Source organism: Bombina bombina, chromosome 9 (genome assembly GCF_027579735.1).
Source record: "Bombina bombina isolate aBomBom1 chromosome 9, aBomBom1.pri, whole genome shotgun sequence".
NCBI classification, from domain to species: Eukaryota; Metazoa; Chordata; class Amphibia; order Anura; family Bombinatoridae; genus Bombina; species Bombina bombina.
In genome coordinates, this window is record NC_069507.1 from 247,343,937 (window position 1) to 247,364,240 (window position 20,304).

At 40.1% G+C, this 20,304-nt stretch overlaps 1 protein-coding gene across 1 annotated transcript in view; it reads left to right on the forward strand.

Annotated features, from left to right (window-relative positions):
• Window positions 1-20,304, forward strand: part of CFAP58 (cilia and flagella associated protein 58) — a 121,940-nt gene that overhangs the window by 64,612 nt on the left and 37,024 nt on the right. The window contains exons 9-13 of the mRNA XM_053693000.1: window positions 7,834-8,025; window positions 9,233-9,394; window positions 10,902-11,048; window positions 13,242-13,382; window positions 15,908-16,131. Of these exons, the coding sequence (XP_053548975.1) occupies window positions 7,834-8,025; window positions 9,233-9,394; window positions 10,902-11,048; window positions 13,242-13,382; window positions 15,908-16,131 (866 nt within the window). The remainder of the gene's footprint in view (window positions 1-7,833; window positions 8,026-9,232; window positions 9,395-10,901; window positions 11,049-13,241; window positions 13,383-15,907; window positions 16,132-20,304) is intronic.

The window sequence follows — 20,304 nt, forward strand, 5'->3', positions numbered from 1 at the left end:
TCCATGTCAATCTCTTTAGTAAGAGTAATGGTGGCTTTTAGCAGTTAGAAGACGTCGAGGTGGTCTTTGCTTAACTTCTAACATTATTGCTACCCCTATATAGAAAACCAGGGTTAGTTACCACTGACTAATTGAAAATACATTTGATACTTTATTAGAAATGGTCTTTATTTTTAACTGTGATCAGCCGCTTTTTCGCGCCGATTTTATCTGTCAGTGGCGCAGTTGATTTTCATTGCGGTCACGTGACCGTCCTCTGCGCTTCAGTTTTTCTGCAGCTTTGCAGTGTGGAGCCATCTGTGAGAGGAGATTTTACCGGTCTTATTGGAAATTGGACCGGAGTGTCTCTGCATTATTGGACAGTGTTTCCTGTTACTGGAAGTGTGTTGTTTGACAAACTTATCGACTGTTATCCACTTCTCTGTAATTTCGTTTCTATCTAGTGGGATTTTCTCTATGAATCAATGGAGTGGTGAGTCCTCAGCAGTGCTGAGGTTTTTGAAGTACCTAAGTAATTTTTCTGTTTTATATATATATATATAGAAAGTTTAGATTCCTTATTTATATTACTGGCGTAGACAAATTTCCTTTACAATGGACCCTGAAGCAAATGCTAATATGCTTTTTGCAAAGTGTTTATATTGCTTGGAGGCTCAAATTATTCCTCCTGTGCAGTTTTGTTCCCCTTGTTTAGACATTATGCTTTTGAAAAAAAATAAAAGTTCCTTTTCAGAGACATCTGTCTCTCAGGATAATGTTGTCCATGCCATGCCTCAGCTTTCCCCTCAAACGTCACAGGCTTTAGCAGTTTCACATGCAGTACCCTGCGGTTCCTCTCAACATCCTCTTGGGGGTGTTTATTTACTAGGAGATTTTGCTGCGCAGATGACTTCTGCGGTTTCTGCTGCTTTATCAGCATTTCCTGTTGCTGGTAAGCGCAAGAGGAAATCTAAAAATATTTCAGTTAAGAAGGGTTCTGACTCCGCTAAAGCTGCGTTAGTCAATCTCCCTGATTTGTCTGATGAAAATGATACCTCAGTAGCTTCTGAAGATGAAATATCAGACTGATTCTGTGGTGGAAAATTCTACAGATTCAGAGGAGGTTAATTTTAGATTTAAACTAGAACACCTCCAATTACTTTTAAAAGAGGTGCTTGCTACTTTTGAAGACTCCGACTCATCTGTCGCTGAGAATCCAAAAAAGTCTAGTAAGCGTAATAGAGTATATGATGTACCTTCTTCTGTGGCAGTTTTTCCAGTTCCAGAGTCAGACCGTATGTCATAAATTATAGCTCAGGAATGGGATAAGCAGGGGATTCCTTTTTCCCCGTCCCCTGTTTTCAAGAAAATGTTTCCTGTTGCTTACTCTCGAACAGTACCTAAGGTCGAAGGAGCTATCTCTACTCTAGCCAAGAGAACTATTATTCCCATTGAGGATAGTTGTTCTTTTAAGGATCCCATGGATAAGAAGCTAGAAGCTTACTTAAAAAATATGTACATTCATCAGGGACTTCAGTGGCAACCTGCTGCAAGTATTGTTACGGTTGTGGGGGCAGCATCTTATTAGTGTGATGCCTTATTTGACTTGATTTCAGAGGAAACTACTACAGAGGAGATCCAAGATAGGATCAAGGCTCTTAAACTAGCCAATACGTTTATCTGTGATGCCAATATTCAAGTGATTAGACTGGGAGCCAAGTTGTCTGGCTTTGCTGTTCAAGTTCGCAGAGCTTTGTGGTTAGAATCTTGGTCTGCAGATGTATCGTCTAAGTCCAAGCTTCTGTCTTTACCTTAATAAGGGTAAGAAGTAATTTGGGCCTGGTCTGATGGAGATTATTTCAGAAATTACGGGTGGAAAGGGATCTTTCCTACCTCAGGACAAGAAGAATAGACCTAAGGGTCTTCAGAATTCTAATTTTCGTTCCTTACGCAACTTCAAAGGACAGAAGTCTTACTCCTTCTCTTCCAAGCCGGAGCAATCCAGGAACTCATGGAGATCCAGTCAGCCTTGGAATAAAGGGAAGCAAGCTAAAAAGCCTTCCACTGACTCTAAATCAGCATGAAGGGACCGCCCCCCATTCAGGCTTGGATCAAGTGGGGGGCAGGCTCTTTATTTTTTGTCAGGCTTGGATATGCGATGTTCCAGATTCTTGGGCCGTGGACATAGTATCCCAGGGTTACAGGATAGGGTTCAAGTCTTGTCCCCCAGGGGCAGATTTCTCCTGTCAAGGTTATCTACAAACCAAGTAAAGAGAGAGGCTTTCTTAAACTGCGTAAATTACCTCTCTTTCCTGGTAGTGATCCAGTTCCAGTAAGGGAACAAGGTCAAGGATTTTATTCAAATCTCTTTGTGGTTCCCAAAAAGGAGGGAACTTTTCCTCCCATTCTAGACCTAAAGTGTCTCAACAAATTCCTCAAGGTTCCGTCCTTCAAGATAGAAACTATTCATTCCATTCTGCCCTTAGTTCAAGAGGGTCAGTTCATGACGACCATAGATCTGAAGGACGCGTATCTTCATGTTCCAATTCACAGGGAACATCACCAGTTTCTAAAGTTTACTTTCCTGGACAAACATTTTCAGTTTATTGCCCTTCCTTTTGGCCTTGCTACAGCTCCCAGAATTTTCACAAAGGTTCTGGGAGCTCTTTTGGCGGTGGTCAGATTTCAGGGAATAGCGGTGGCGCCTTATTGGACATCTTAGTTAAGACGTCATCTTTTCTACTAGCAAAATCTCATACAGAGATGTTGTTGTCTATTCTATGTTCTCACGGGTGGAAAGTGAATCTGGAAAAGAATTCCCTAGTTCCAGATACAAGAGTGTGTTTCCTGGGAACAATTATAGATTCCTTATCCATCAAAAATGTTCTGCCAGATGTCAGACAAGCCAAACTTCTTGCTTCTTGCCTTTCACTTTAGGCTTCTATCCGTCCTTCAGTGGCTCAATGCCTGGAGGTAATTGGTCTGGTGGTTGCTTCCATGGACATCATCCCCTTTGCTCGGTTCCATCTGAGACCGCTACAACTATGCATGCTCCGTCAATGGAACGGAGACCACTCAGATCTCTCGCAGAGGATAGCTCTGGATCCTCTGACAAGAAACTCTTGTGGTGGATTTCTCAGGACCATCTGTCTCGGGGTACATGTTTCCTGAGACCTTCGTGGGTGATTGTGACCACAGACGCCAGCCTGCTAGGCTGGGGAGCAGTTTGGGCCTCTATAAAAGCTCAGGGCCTTTAGACTCGGGAGGAGTCCTCTCTTCCCATAAACATCTTGGAGTTGAGAGCAATCTTCAATGCCTTGACAGCTTGGCCTCAACTAGCCTTGGTCCGGGTTATCAGATTTCAACCGGACAACATCACCTTGGTGGCTTACATCAACCACCAGGGAGGAACTCAGACTTCCTTAGCAATGAAGGAGGTATCCCGCATTCTTCAGTGGGCGGAATCTCACGATTGTCTCCTATCTGCCATCCACATTCCAGGGGTGGACAACTGGGAAGCAGATTTTCTGAGCAGGCAGCCCTTTCATCCCGGAGATATTCTCTATGATAACCCTCAAGTGGGGGATTCCGGAGTTGGATCTGATGGTGTCACGTCAAAATGCCAAACTTCCAAAGTACGGTTCAAGATCAAGAGATCTTCAAGCCATTTGAATAGATGCTCTGCTGGTTCCTTGGAACTTCGGTCTAGATTACCTGTTTCCTCCGTTGCTCTCCTTCCATGAGTCATTGCTCTTATCAAACAGGAAAAAGCATCTGTGATTCTAATAGCTCCTGTCTGGCCTCGCAGGATCTGGTTTGTGGATCTAGTGAGGATGTCATCTCTTCCACCTTGGAGGTTACCTCTGAGGAAGGACCTTCTTTTTCAGTGTCCCTTCCTACACCCAAATCTGGATTCTTTGAAACTGACTGCTTGGAGATTGAACGCTTAGTTTTGGCTAGGCGTGGCTTCTCTGAGAAGGTCATTGGTACCATGCTTCAGGTTCGTAAGCCTGTTATTCGCAAGATTTACCATAAGGTATGGCGCAAATACTTTTATAGGTGTGAATCGAAGGGTTTCTCTTGGAACAGGGTAAGGGTTCCTAGAATGTTGTCTTTTCTTCAGGAGGGCCTGGAGAAGGGTTTGTCAGTCAGTACTCTGAAGGGTCAGATTTCTGCACTTTCTATTCTTTTGCACAAACGTCTGGCAGATCTTCCGGATGTCCAATCTTTTGTTCAGGCTCTGGTCAGAAACAGGCCTGTGTTTAAACCTGTTGCTCCTCCTTGGAGCCTTAATCTTGTTCTTAAAGTTTTGCATCAGGCTCCGTTTGAGTCAATGCATTCTATTGATATTAAATTGTTATCTTGGAAGGTTTTGTTTCTTCTTGCTATTTCTTCTGCTCTCAGAGTTTCCAAATTTTCGGCTCTGCAGTGGGATTCCCCTCACCTTATTTTCAATGCGGATAAGGCGGTCCTTCATACTAAGCTGGAATTTTTTCCTAAGGTAGTGTCGGATCACAATATCAATCAGGAAATTGTTGTTCCATCTTTATGTCCTAATCTTTCTTCTCAGAAGGAATGCCTGTTGCATAACCTGGATGTTAGCGTGCTTTAATGTTTTACCTTCAAGCAACTAAAGATTTTCGTCAATCTTCTGCTCTGTTAGTTGTTTTCTCTGGTAAACGGAAGGGTCAGAAGGCCACTTCTACTTATCTTTCTCTTTGGTTGAGAGGTGTTATCCGGTTAGCTTATGAGACATCGGGACAGCAGCCTCCTGAGAGAATTACGGCTCATTCCACTAGGGCTGTTTCTTCTTCCTGGGCTTTCAAAAATTAAGCATCTGTGGAGCAAATCTGCAAGGGGGCCACTTGGTCCTCTTTGCATACCTTTTCCAAATTCTACAAATTTTATACTTTTGCCTCGGCTGAGGCTTCCATTGGGAGAAAAGTTCTTCAAGCGGTGGTGCCTTCTGTTTGTGTCCTCTAGCTTGGGCATTAGTTCCCATTAGTAATTGGAATTTGTGGACTCTCCATACCATAGGAAAGAAAACAAAATTTATGCTTACCTGATAAATTTCTTTCTTTCCAGGCATGGAGAGTCCACAACCCCCCCTTATTTGATTTAAGAAGGCGAATACATTTTTTGGTATAAACCTCAAGCACCTCTATACCCTTGTGTTATCTTCTTTTTCCATTTTCCTTTGGCCGGGGATTATGGGTAAGGGAAGTGACATGTAACAGCTCTGCTGGGGTGCTCTTTGCCTCCTCCTGCTGGAGTTGAATATCCCACTAGTAATTGGAATTTGTGGACTCTCCATGCCCGGAAAGAAAATTTATTATCAGGCAAGCATACATTTTTTTTTTAATAACGTCAGTTGTTTAAATGCAGAAAAAATAAGTGTAAAGTTTTAGTGTCCAAACAACAAAGTTGTTTTATCTGATTTATCTCTCATTGCATAATGGACACACAAGTATCTTTAAATGCATATTAATCATTTGGGGTTTGCAGAAGATCTTAGTTGGGGTAAGATAAATTACCTTGGCAACCTGGAAGTCAGAGAAATCACATCTGGGGCTCAGCATGTGCTGATACTCAGAAAGCTAGCGTGAATTGCCAGCATTTGTACCGGCAGGTGTCATTTGGAGATGCAGGGGGCCTTTTAAAACTACCGCAATGAGCGCCAGCTGAATTGAGGTGCTACAGTTTGTTCTGGTAATTTTCAGCATTTCAAAGAACAAATAGTGTAAGTCCATTTCCTCCGTGCAGAAGCTCTGATTTTGTGTTGAAATTACTCTTGTGTCCGTAGTAGCAATTCCAGGGATCTGAGATACATTAGGATCATGATCGTATGTCACTGAATATAATGGCTTCTAATAATGTGTCATACAAGCAGCATGTGGCTTTTATGAAATGTTATATTAGATGGCAGGTTACATTTAACAGCAATGAACCTTAAGATATCATTGGAATTGCATTGTTAGAAATGTGATTCTATATAAAAAAGAGCCACTTTGGTAAATGCAGCTACTGATGATTAAGGCTATGCTGTAACCGCTATATAAAGATTTGCACTGATGGTTTAGAGTTTAGCACAAAACTGTCATTTTACACTTTTTTATTGCTAAATACATTTCTACAGATAGAGGACCCCTTTCCAATTGTTTAATACATGTCCATACCAGATGAATAGATAGATAGATAGATAGATAGATAGATAGATAGATAGGGGCATATTTATCAAGCTCCGTATGGAGCTTGATAAATATGAGAGGATAGAGAGAGATCAAAAGAGGGGGGATAGAGAGAGAGCAAAAGAGGGGGGAAAGAGAGCGCAAAAGAGGGGGGGATAGAGGGAGCAAAAGAGAGGGATAGAGACAGCAAAAGAGAGGGGGGAGGGAGAGCAAAAGAAAGGGGTCAGAGATAGAGAGCAAAATAGGGGAGATAGAGGGAGCAAAAGAGAGGGGGGAGAAAGGGGAGAGAGAGAGCAAAAGAAAGGGGGAGAGAGATCAAAAGAGAGGGAGAGAGAGAGCAAAAGAAAGGGAAGAGAGAGAGCAAAAGAGTGGGGATAGAAAGAGCAACAGAGAGGGAGATAGAGAGAGCAAAAGAGAGGGATAGAGAGGGCAAAAGAGAGGGAGAGAGACAGCAAAAGAAAGGGGGGAGAGAAAGCAAAAGAAGGGGGATAGAGAGAGCAAAAGAGAGGGGGAGAGAAAGCAGAAGAGAGGGGGGGAGAGACAGCAAAAGAGAGGAGGGAGAGAGCAAAAGAAAGGGGGGTAGAGCAAAAGAGGGGGATAAAGAGAGCAAAACAGAGGGAGAGAGACAGCAAAAAGAGGGGGAGAGAGAGCAAAAGAGAGGAGGACAGAGAGAGACAGCAATAGAGAGGGGGAGAGAGAGAGGGAGAGCAAAAGAGAGGGAGGAAAAGAGAGGGGGAAAGAGAGAGCAAAATAGAGGGAGAGACAGAGCAAAAGAGAGGGAGAGAGCAAAAGAGAGGAGGACGGAGAGAGACAACAACAGAGAGGGGGAGAGAGAGAGGGAGAGCAAAAGAGAGGGAGGAAAAGAGAGGGGAAAAGAGAGAGCAAAATAGAGGGAGGGGGGAGAGACAGAGCAAAAGAGAGGGAGAGAGCAAAAGAGAGGGGGAGAGAGAGAGAAAAATAGAGAGAGGGGGGAGAGAGCAGAAGAGAGGGGGCAGAGAGAGCAAAAGAGAGGGGGGATAGAGAGAGAGCAAGGGGTGGAACCACTGTACTGCAAAAAATGGCCCGTGTACACAGGCTTTAGGACTAGTATTCTATATTCTACTAACAAACTATAAAATGTGTCTCCTAAAATATCTTGGCATTTTGTTATATTAGTACAGAGCTCACTGCCCTATTTAAGCTTCTTGTGGTTCTACATGTAAATGTTGTATGAAATATGTAAACAGTCTCATTAAGACTTTGTACTTCCCATGAGCCAAAGGAATTATTTTTACAGATATATTTTTATTATTTATAGTTTGCCAATTAGAATGTTAGCAATTATAATAATTATTGGAATTACAATTAGAGAGGCGTTTCCTGGTCACAAAGGTTTGGGGGAGAGATAAGTAGATATGTAGAAAGACCGTGGGGTGGATAAAGAAGAAAATAAATAGCAGACTGGAAAATAAAACAGGATATGTAGTTTGAACTGAACTAATAAAGAGTGATTGTTTTACTAAATATCACAATGTACAATTTTCTCATTGCTTTTCATTTCTACTTTATACAATATATAGAATTAATGCAGCATTAGAGAGTTTGTCCATGCAGTAAAGTGTCTGTTCTTGGCACGCAGATGTTGTGGCGATATGGTAATGCTGCTATTTACGTATCCCCCTTACAGAACCTGCTAAAAGCTGGAGGTGCCACTGAGAAACAAGTCAACTTGGTAAAACTCCACGAAAAGTCGAAGAAAAACCTTGAAGAAGAGATCCAGAATTACAAAGAGGAAGCCCAAAAACAGCGAAAAATCATTTTCCAGTTGGAGAAGGAAAGAGACCGTTACATTAATGACGCCAGTGATCTCACCCAGAAAGTGAGTTTTTATTTTTGTCCTATTCGCTGGTGAATCTTTTATAATCTTTTTGTTTACACGCACGATCCATACAACAACAAGATATATTTTTTCAAAGGGACATTTTCTCTGTTCCAACTAAAACAGAATGTTTCAAAATATTGCTTGTTTAAAGCATGGATGTCCCTGTACTGAATAAGCTAACTTATTATGTGGGAGTTGTCCCTGTTGGCCAGTAAGCTTTGTATATTACCGTGCACTTCTAGTTAGTTTTACTTTCAATCTAAACAGCTTTTATTTAGTTTCATGGAGAAAAATGTTTGAGTACTGCTTATTTTATGCAAATATTGCGATAATAGATGCAGAAGTAACAATTCTATGTATGATTTTGTTCACTTTCATGATATATATGCTAGTAACTCTCTGTGCCAAAAATAAAATAAACTAGAAATGGATATTACATCCACCTGTGAAGTTTAAAGGTGTCAAGAAAATGCTGCAATCTGGAAGCACTGACACACACATGTAAATAAGCACCCAAGGGAGATTAATAAAGAGCAAGCAAGCAAACAATCATACTTAAAGGGACAGTCTACTCCAGAATTTATATTGTTTAAGAAGATAGATAATCCCTTTATTACCCATTCCCCATTTTGCATAACCAACACTGTTATATTAATACACTTTTTACCTCTGTGATGACATTTTATCTGCCCCTTATATCATTTCTTTTGACAGATTTGCATTTTAGCCAATCAGTGCTGACTCCTAGGTAACTCCACGGGAGTGAGCACCATATTATCTATATGGACCACATGAAATAGCGCTGTCTAGCTGTGAAAAACGGTCAAAATGCACTGAGGTAATAGGCGGGCTTCAAGGGCTTAGACATTAGCATATGAGCCTACCTAGGTTTAGCTTTTAACAAAGAATACCAAGAGAACAAAGCAAATTTGATGATAAAAAGAAAAAATTGGAAAGTTGTTTAAAATTGCTTATCCTATCTGAATCATGAAAGTTTAATTTTGAATAGATGTCCCTTTAAATGCGACATTACAAAAAATTATTAACATCTGCTGCCCCTTTAATTTTAGTTTGGACATATGAGGTTATTATCCACTGGACAGTTACAGTCGTGTAATGACTGCACCCTATACGTGTTTGTATTTCAGGTTACCGACCTTCACATTTACCATCCTACTGAATATTACACATTTATTTACCACAGGTCCTACAGCATATGGAGGAAATAAAAGTCCGGGAGATGCAGATCTTTGAATACAAAAAGAAGATTGCTGAAGGGGAGACCAAACTAAAGCAACAGCAGAACCTGTATGAGGCCGTGAGAACTGACAGGAACCTGTACAGCAAAAATCTCATCGAGGCACAGGTAGGAATGGCAGCCGCTGTCAGCTTGTTACAAAATGCCGCCATATTGTTAGACTATAATCAGCAGACAACATGAGGCGCACTGAGAGGCTGTACGCACTGAGAGGCTGTACGCACTGAGAGGCTGTACGCACTGAGAGGCTGTACGCACTGAGAGGCTGTACGCACTGAGAGGCTGTACGCACTGGGAGGCTGTACGCACTGAGATGCTGTACGCACCGAGAGGCTGTACGCACCGAGAGGCTGTACGCACCGAGAGGCTGTACGCACCGAGAGGCTGTACGCACCGAGAGGCTGTATGCACTGAGAGGCTGTATGTGCTTGGCGCTTACTAGGACTCTTTATAGCCTCCAATAACCACAGCACACACTACAATATTTATTTTTAAAGATTTATGAAAATATTCAGCATAAAACTACATCTTAGATAGTTAAAGGTTACATGTTTCTAGCCAAACTTAAAAATAATAACTACCGGTTAGTGAAAAATGAAAAAGAAAGTCAAACTGTAAAGTCTAATCTTAAACGAAGTAGCTCCTGAAACTGTTTTTATTTATTTTTATTATATATATGCAAAATTCCAGCCATGAGTGCAGTAAAAATATATCTTTATTTCAATTCGTTAAAAACATTAACACTCTGCATGAAGACTATCAAAAATAGGTGACAGATCAGGTCTTACGCGTTTTAGCCCACAAGAGCCCTAGTCATAAACTTCTGATCTGACGCTGTATCAGCTAAAATTTATACCTTGTTAATTGAATCAATTAAAATCACCTTTGCCTAATTTGAAATGTCGCATTAACCCTTATGTTACTGTTAATGTACTAATTTGTTTTCTATAGTGCCGGGTTAAGAGTGTGAGTGTTTTATATGTATGTAGTCGCAGTGGGAGGCTATTACAAATGCACAGCCTGATTTTAAAAGTGTATACACTCCTATCTCTGTATGTGGCTTGATAAATAGCCTAAGGATAATATACTTATACTTGTGTACCTCTGCAGGCTATGCACTTTTGTGACCCTTTAAGGTTAGTTATATATATATATATATATATATATATATATATATACTAATGTAAATTTTAATTTAGTAAAAACTAGGCTAGCATATATAGTAGAACATGCAGTTCCTCTTTGTTATGCTAAGCAATTAAACCTTTTCTGAAGTAAATTTGCTGTCCCAGATGCCAGCGGTGCAACATTCCTTATTTGCAGGTTTAGAAACAAAAACAAACTTTAAATTGAAAAATGAGAATCTCAGGCAAGCAAAGGTAGACTATACCTCCATTTAAGGCTAACGTTTAGGTGTAAGCCTAATATAAAGTCTATTGCAGCTTCACATGGCCTCAAACCTAGTAGCCCCTTAACCAACATAACACATATTTCCATTCCAAACTGTGTGATACTGAATAATAAATATGCACAAAACAAAATGCTTTCTTCTGTCACATATCAGCATTAGGACCTTTTTACCTCTTCTGCCTGTATAATTGTGTTTTCCTTCTAGGATGAAATCACAGAACTTAAGAGATCACTTAAGATCATGAACCACCAGGTGGACCAGCTGAGGGAGGAGATCGCTTCTAAAGAGTCAGCACTTGTAAAGGTGCATTTGGATCACCAACGTATAGAAAAGGAGAAAGAGTCATTAAAGGTATGAGATGTAAAACAACTGCATTCAGTATATTAACCTGTTTGAGTATACAAGATAATTTAGCACAAACAAAATAAAAGGCCTTGTTTACTCTAGTTTTAGATGCTCAACCTACTGAGATCCAGAGAGCTGGAATGCATTGTACAACATCACATTATTGCCAAAGGGTTAAATCCAAGCTTTTCCCTCACTTCCTCCTGCCAAGTGTAGTCAGCTGCCCATTGTAACAGATGCGTTAAGCATATGACAAACTGCCAATCGATCCATGGGAGATAGGAGAGATTGATGTTTTTACTCGCATCTTACTGTGATATGTCACACTTGTCATAGACGCTGGAAAACGCCTCGGTGTCTAATTTCTACATTCTGCCTCAACAAGCTCCTCATTTTGTCTACCAGCCGAGGAATCACCAGTTTGACAGGCGTCCTTTTACTATTCAATTATTTAACAGACAATGTCCAGAGCTCAGTGGTTTTTACCCACACAATTTTGTTATTGGGGCACCGTACAGCAGGAAGACACAGCTAAAGCTGATTATTATATTTGCTGTATTTTCTCTGACTGTAATCATTTAGATTTTCCTAATAATATGTTATCCCAAAGTTAATCTATTTTGTTACAGAAATATTCCATCATCATATTAGGTTTACTTAATCTTTATATCATTCTCTCCAAAATCCTGTATCCACATCCCTGTATTTGCTGTTTATTGCAGTGTGCAACAATCCTTTTTGCTTTTTTTTATAACCTGCAAAAAATCCTGGAAATGATCAAACCTTGCTATTTAAAAATAAATAAGTTAATTGGGTAATTATTTACCCTCCCCAGGGCGACCCATTTGTTGCAAGCATTTTTACGTTTTTTTTAGCTGTCCGGCCACTCAGAAGTACCACCTTGCCCCTTTGAAGAAAGCAGTGCACCCTCCGGTACCTCTGTTTCAGCAGCTGTGTAAGGTTTCACATTGGTTTTGTTTTTTTATTCTTGTTCTGAATAAATTAAAATGTTCTTGCAGAGATGTGTCTCTCTCCCTCAGTCAGTGAGGGAGAAGTACCCAGCCAGTACTGCAGTATAAGTGTTCATTTTATTTTAATCAGTTTGTACTTAACATGTTCAGGCAAAAATATTTTTGATGTGTAAACGCTGCTTTTTCAAATGTGTGATAGAACATTTCGGATACCATCCTCTTTTAAGTTTGTCTAGCGTTCATCGAATGCAGCACAGAATGGGCTAGGTTACGAGTGGAGTGCTAACTGTAGCGTGCAAGCGATATCAGCGATTTTATGGTGCTTTGCAGCAAAGAACATAGCATGCGTATTACAAGTTAAAAGTGGTTGGGTTAGCGCACATATATTTCATATTTAACATTTCAAGAATGTGCACTGACACGACCATAGTAGTCCTAGGTCGTGAACCCCAATGCTTGTTACACATATTTTACATTCCTATGTTCTTCACAAATAAAATAATGTGCTTTTTATTATTACATTTATATTTCTATATATATCTGATACTGTTTGTGTAAAATACATATCTACATATCTATACCTATATATCAATGGGAATAGATATATAGGTGTGTATATATATATATATATATATATATATATATATATATATATATATTACAATTAAAAGTACTGTACATTGTTCTGTATTTGAAGAACATTGGAATGTGACATTTTCATAACTCCTGTCGGGTTATTGTGCGAGTAGTTTTGTTAGTTGGGGCTCTCCATTGACTTTTATGGGGAAAATACGTTAACACCTTCGCTATATCTGGTTATTGTGCGTTGGGTTGCGCTTGTACACAAACATTTTACTTTCAACTTGTAATACAAGCGCAACCCCATGTGCGCAAACAGCTTCTATCTAGCTCCACTCATAATCTTGCCTTATATAGGCTGCTCCATGTGACTCACAGAGCCACTAACATTCTACTTACGTCTAGATACGCCTTGTATGCATGAGTGATAAGTGCCTAGCACAGTGGTCTCTCCAGGTAGCGCACACTCAATAAGCTAAAGAAAGCTGTCCGATATAAACTGTGCACCTGTCTGTTTGTATAGTATGTGAGAGCTGTACATTATAGCACTCTGCCTTCATTTCCGTCTCCCATACCACTGCACGTGTTCTGATTTGCTTTCACTGATATCAGACAGTGGCTGTAACAATAATCTCTTTTATACCCACAGGCTGAACTGCAGAAGATGAGGCAGCAGAGTTTGGAGACCAAACAGTTCATTGAAAATCAAGAGGCAGAGGAGAGGAAGTTGCTGAAGATAATCTCAGAGGCTGACGCAGAGCGGCTAAGGCAAAAGAAAGAACTGGATCAGGCATGGCCGTCATTTATCTTATGTCTTATTGGCTACCCAAGACTCAGCCCTGAATGTTTTTGCTTTGATATAAAATATTTGACTTTAATATCAGCTTCTGAGATAGAAGAATGCAGGTGGCGCCTTATAAGTGTAGCTGAACATAACACATTGACACTCTTGAGTTTTCAGTCCTTTACTCAGAAAAGATAAGTTGTCAACATATTAACTGTAAAGGGAGTGCTTGATAATCCGTAGATTAAAAGAAGATGACCATAAAATAAACAAACAAATAAACAAAATAGGAACGTAGCCATGTCTTAAAAACGAATAACATACCTAATGCAAATAGGGCAAAGATTAGAGCTAGATTACATATGAGCGGTAATCACCGCCCCTGCGTGAGCATTAACATTGCTAGAAGTAAACTTTTTGCATGCACTGGGTAACGCTTGTATTACAAGTTAAAAATGAAAAATTCAGAGGATATCACATTTGCGATATATTCACTCCATTGAATTCAATGAAGCAGCGATGTTAAAATAAACCCAACACACCGCAAAGTCCAGCAGCACCAAATGTTTAATTCATAAAAGACCTTTATTATTCATCTTAGGGTCATGCTATATACAACCTTTTGGGCCACAAACATTTAATCTTGTATATGGCATGACCCTAAGATGAATAATAAAGATCTTTTATGATCGAAAAATTTGGTACTGCCGGACTTTGCTGTGTGTGAGATATTGTGGAGGGGTTTTGCCGTAACCCTTGTCAGCCTGTACAGAAGAGAGGCGCTCTACTTCATATTCTACTTTTGAAAATAAACCTAAACCTCACACACATCACCTGATGTATAAACTTGTCATAGTCATTTCTTTGTACTTATGTCTCAGTGATAAAATGTAAAATAAATTGAATTTAAATCACTAACAGCTAGATTACGAGTTTTGAGCGCTATAGGGAAATTAACGACCACCACAAAAGCAGCGTTAATTCACCTCCTTATAGCGCTGCTATTACGAGTTTACAAAAAGAAGGCTTGTGCGGGCGTTATGGTGGTGTTGAGCGCTGGTTTGACGTGCTCGTGCACGATTTCCCCATTGACATCAATGGGGAGAGCCGGCAAAAAAGAAGCCTAACACCTGAGATTGTGGAAACAAAAGCTCCGTAACGCAGCCCCATTGATGTGTATGGGGAAAGAAAAAGTTACCTGTTCTAACCCAGACTCCCCTTATGTTATCTCCTCTGCTGAGGAATAGACAGATACAGGTTACTAGACTGAACAAACAATGGCTGTGTAGAATATAGCGGTGTTAGGGATGGGTTGTGCAGCAGACAACAAATAACAGAAGTCTGTTGTTTTTTTTAATACACATAATTAAACATATTTCAATTTCTAAATGTCCCTTTAACTCTGAGATCAGCATGTGTATATACTAATCAGGTACCTATCAAAAAACTACTTTTTTAGCAAACCGTATTTGAAACGTTGTTGCAGTAGTAAAGCTTCTAACATATTATCACCTTTTGTGCCCTTTTAACCAGGATTATTATTTTCTATATTACATTTATTTAGGTGTTATCACAAATGTAATGCAATGAATTCAGCAAATAATCCTTTATAGTGTAACACAGATGAGCTAGGGAGTCTGTACATCAGCCAGATGACATAGAATTGGAAATGTATATGGCCGTAAGCACTGAAAGTGACTGGATGTTATTAAAGGGATGTGCAAATCAGTGGTACACTGCTGTTCTACAGCTCAGCATTTTTTAATGCTGTTTAGTAATACAGAGTCTGAGATTGGCACCTTGTGCACACCCTGGCACTGGTTTTATACTGGCGCTAATTGAAGCATGCATGCTGTGCTCTTGTTTGCCTGTCAATCAAGCGAGTGCACAAAACCTACGTACCAATCAGCAAATAAGTACACTTTGGAACTGGCACCTGTGACGCACTAATGTCAGTATAAAAAAAAGCAAAAGCAGCATATTTAATGCACTTTGTACTGTCCCAGCATTCTTTTAATAATTAATATAAAATACTAATTGACTATTAATAGTTATCTCAAATGTGAAAATCGTTTTTCAGTCTTTTAACCCCCTTGTCTACGTAGGGCTGTTGATTGGCTGTACATTGTCTTGCAAATGCATTGTGGGGCTCTCTGGCATCCAAGTGATTAAGTGACTTCCAGTTGTTTATGTGATGACTGTGTTCCTTTCAATTCATTTACATGTGGCCCTAGATTTTCAAATGCTATATGGACTTGAACATATTGTATTCAGACTATGTGTATCTGAGATATTTTATTTCATATATAAAGATCCTTGAACAGACACTTGGGATATTTGTCTTGACAAGGCTTCCTACCTAATTTCATTATTTCGGAGACAGAGACCCATACGATGCAGCTGTTCAGTATCCGTAAGAGAGACGTTTTAAGTTAATTAATATGAAGCAGTTTATGTTTTGTCTGCATAAAACAGCCCTCAGAGAATCGTGCTTTGTTATTCATTATTTTGTTGATGCTGTGTTCTTGCAGGTTATTAGTGAGAGGGATATTCTTGGAACACAGCTGGTCCGCAGGAATGACGAACTGGCACTTCTCTACGAAAAAATTAAGATCCAACAGTCCATTCTGAACAAAGGGGAGCGTCAGTACAAACAGAGGGTAGAGGACATTCGGCTTCTCAAACTAGAGATAAAGAAATTGAGGCGAGAGAAAGGAATCCTTACCAAGACGGTGGCCAATGTGGAAGATCTTAGGTACAAAGTGTAGCTGTGTCTTAAAGTCCTTGAAGGGGCATGCAAGGGAAAACTAAACTTTCCTGATTCAGACAGAATGTGCAATTTAAGAAAAACAAAATATTTCCAATTTACTTGCTATTAAATGTACTTCTGCTCTTTGTGATATCTATATCCTTCGATGAGAGCATACTGTGGTAGGCTAAAGGGTGTCCACATGTCTTGAGCACTATATGGCTTCAGAGTTTGTAACAATGTTATACATATAATGCTTAAAGGGACACTAAACCCAAAATGTTTCTTTCATGATTCAGATATAGCATGACATTTTAAGCAACTTTCTAATCTACTCCTATTATCAATTTTTCTTCGTTCTCTTGCTATCTTTATTTGAAAAAGAAGGGATCTAAGCTAAGGAGCCAGACAATTTTTGATTCAGACCCTGAACAGCACTTCTTTATTGGTGCTGTCCAATCAGCAAGGGAAACCCAGGTTGTTAACCACATATGGGCCAGCTTCTAAACTTACATTCTTGCTTTTCAAATAAAGATAGCAAGAGAATGAAGAAAAATTGATAATAGGAGTAAATTGGAAAGTTGCTTAAAATTGCTTGCTCTATCTGAATCACGAAAGAAAAAAAAAAATTGTGTTCAGTGTCCCTTTAAGTCGTGTACGCTCCTGAGCCTTCCTCAGTATGCTCTTGTGTAAAGGAGCGGACAAAGGATATGAAGAGAGAGATCAGTTTGATAATGGAAGTAAATTGTAAGGTGGTTTTTTAGCATTGCTCACTCTATCATGAAAGTTTAATTTGGACTTCAGTGTCCTTTTAACACAATGTAGCTATTGCAGGTGATATTGCTGCTTAGGGACAAAGGCCTGTGAAATCATTTGATGCCAATGTGGCCTCCAGATGGCTTACCCTAACTCTAATGGTGTGTAGAAAAAGGGCATAGACCCACGCCAGGACCCTCACCCCCCGGCTTAGTATAGTGGGATTCCCAGAATTCAAATTGGGTAAAAAAAAAAAGGTAGGTGTACAAGCGCTAAAAAGCTAAGGGAATCCTCCAGGGATATACAAGTAATACTTAGCGCTTGTATACCTACCTTTTTTTTTTTTACCCTAACTCTAACCCTGAAGCCCAAATGTTCCAGAACTGAAATCAAGATTGTGCCACAACATATTCACACAGGATGTCATGTGAGATTTTGGTATAGTTGAGATGTCGGGCAGTAATATTGTGTCTGTACAACTATAACTGGTGATCTGGCAGCCCTAGGATTGGAGGTAGATTTACATGAGTCTTTGTATATTGACATACACTGGCACCCTGTAGGTAAAATGTATACACAGTAATAAGCATATAAACTAGCCTTGGTTTAATTTGCTCCTGTAATAATCAGGTTAATAGAATTGCAGAATTGTAATCTCCAGTGTGGTACACTCCCTCACCCCTCCATAACCCCTATTGCAATTGTGTCCGATGTAAATTAACCCCTATCTGCTATAATCCCCACATAATAATAGACTGTCTCTACCCTTCACAGAGCACCATTCAAAAAGTTAAAAAGTAGCCACACGTAATCAAGAAAACTTCCTTTATTGAAACATAATAGGAATCATCTGAGCACCAACTATCTTAAGGTGCCTTCCTGCCTACCACAACCCTCACTATAAGGTATTACCATGGAGGGTACTCTCTACCTTGTCCTTCCTTCCCTAAACAATCCCTCCCAACCCATAGGACACCCATGATTGCTTAATTCATTGTCTTAATCCTGGTCCCAGCGTTAAATTGTCTCCTGTTATGATTGAATCATTGAAACCATTATTCCTTGTCTCCAAAAAAATATCTTGATGGAACTTATTGACCCTCACCTTCAGCCTCATTTGGTCCCTTACATTAATCATTTGTGCTGGCTAATCATGGTGGGAAAACGTCTTTGTGTATGGATATTTTTTCCCAATGACTTAGTGTTAGAACAGACCCTTCCCTCTTCTGACTTGATGACAAAATGTTGGTGTCCTTATTTTTTTTTTAATTTGAAGTTTAAAAAAACACCTTGTCAGGGCTGGAATCTGAATTAAAAAGCAAGCTTATATTTTTGTGGAGATGCCATAGGTGTCTTTTGTGGGCTTTTCTTATGTGCAGTTGGATCCCTTGAAGGTCAAGTTGGGAGTACAAATCATAAAGATAGCAGTGACAAATAAGATGGGTACGAGTGGTACCCAAGAGTGCACAGTTTGTTGATCATGTGACACAAGACAATTTCCCCTGTTTTCTTTTGGGTTTTTATTTCAGTTTTGGTGGTGAAATTGCTAACCTGCTGCTATGTTCTTCTGCTGTGAAATCCCAGAAGGGAATGTAAAGGCGCGCTATTTAAAAAACAGGGGGGTAGGTAAAAATCAAAAAGAAAAGAAAAAGAAAGTATTTACAGTAATAGTTGTATCCAATTGTTACGAACAGTCAGATGATAAAAAGCCGTGATGGCTAAAGTCCCTGGATGGGTGGTATTCCTGGAGGTGAGGTCCCGGTGGGCAGCTCCTCTGTGTCCCAGAGAGCAGGAGTATTGCTATTGCCACTGATTTAAGTGCTAGCAGGCGAGACAGTACTGGTCACAGAACAGTACCACAGCTTCTGGTAAGCGCATTACTTCTTATACGCCTGTGTTTTTACTGTACCGAACGATATCACCCTATGTGGCGCCCTCTTTTCTTCATCTATGTTCTTCTGCTGTTTCACTTTGCAGTAAGACTCTGCAGAACTTTGCAGATTGGAAATTTAACGACAGCGTTGTGGTCAAACACACGTTCTTCTAAATGACTCATCTGGATAACAATGTTTGCAAAGTCAAGTGCTCTGCAGATGGATAATTGGACCAACTTTTTAATTAAAATTCAGGTGCCTGACAGCCGGGGCACAACATGACCTTTCCTATTAAACTTTGCGCTACGTACGTCAAAGTCAGCGTTTCTATAAAATACAATGGAAGTTATTTGTCCACTTATAAGGTTTGCATATTTGCCCTTTGTCCTTTCGGAGTTGTTTTGCCTGACTGCAAACAAGATCATTGTGTGCGCGACTAAAGACTTAGACTGCTAAATGTGATACCCATTGTTACGTTAAAATTCAGCTGCTATGTAGATTAATATTTAGTGAGTCCATAACAGGTAAGTGTCACTTAGTATGCAAACTTAGTAGCAAGACTGGCCAATGACCTTGGAAATATCCAGCCATAATCAGAATTAATTGGTCTTCTTTTTCCAGTTTTAGATAGAGCTTTGCATTGAGGTTCCTTTACGCCAAGTGCTGAGCAAAGTAAAGATGATAACGTACTGAGAATTCTAAAAGCTGCCCCTGATCTGTTTTCTAAATCAACACATTTGTGCATCCTCTGCATTTCCCTAACTAACGTCAGATTACGAGTTTTGCGTTAGAGGCTATGCGGTGCTAACGAGCAGTTTTCTCTCACCGCTCACTTACCTACAGCGCTGGTATTACAGGTTTTTACAAACCCGGCGTTAAAAGGCAAGAAGTGAGTGTTGAGCAAAATTTTGCTCCTTAACGCACTCCAATACCAGCGCTGTTTAAGTCAGCGGTGAGCTGGTCGTACGTGCTCGTGCACGATTTCCCCATAGGAATCAATGGGGAGAGCCGGCTGAGAAAAAGTCTAACACCTGCCAAAAAGCAGCGTAAAAGTCAATAACGCAGCCCCATTGATTCCTATGGGGAAATACAATTTATGTCTACACCTAACACCCTAACATGAAACACGAGTCTAAACACCCTTAATCTTACACTTATTAACCCCTAATCTGCCACCCCGACATTGCCGACACCTGCATTATATTTATTAACCCCTAATCTGCCGCTCCGGACACCGCCGCCACCTACATTTATACTTATGAACCCCTAATCTGCTGGCCCCAACATCGCTGACACCTACATTATATTTATTAACCCCTAATCTGCTGCCCCCAATGTCGCCGCAACCTACCTACACTTATTAACCCCTAATCTGCTGCCCCCAACGTCGCCGCCACTATAATAAACATATTAACCCTTAACCCGCCGCACTCCCGCATCGCAAACATTAGTTAAATATTATTAACCCCTAATCTGCTGCCCCCAACGTCGCTGCCACTATACTAAATGTATTAACCCCTAAACCTAACAACCCCTAACTTAAATATAA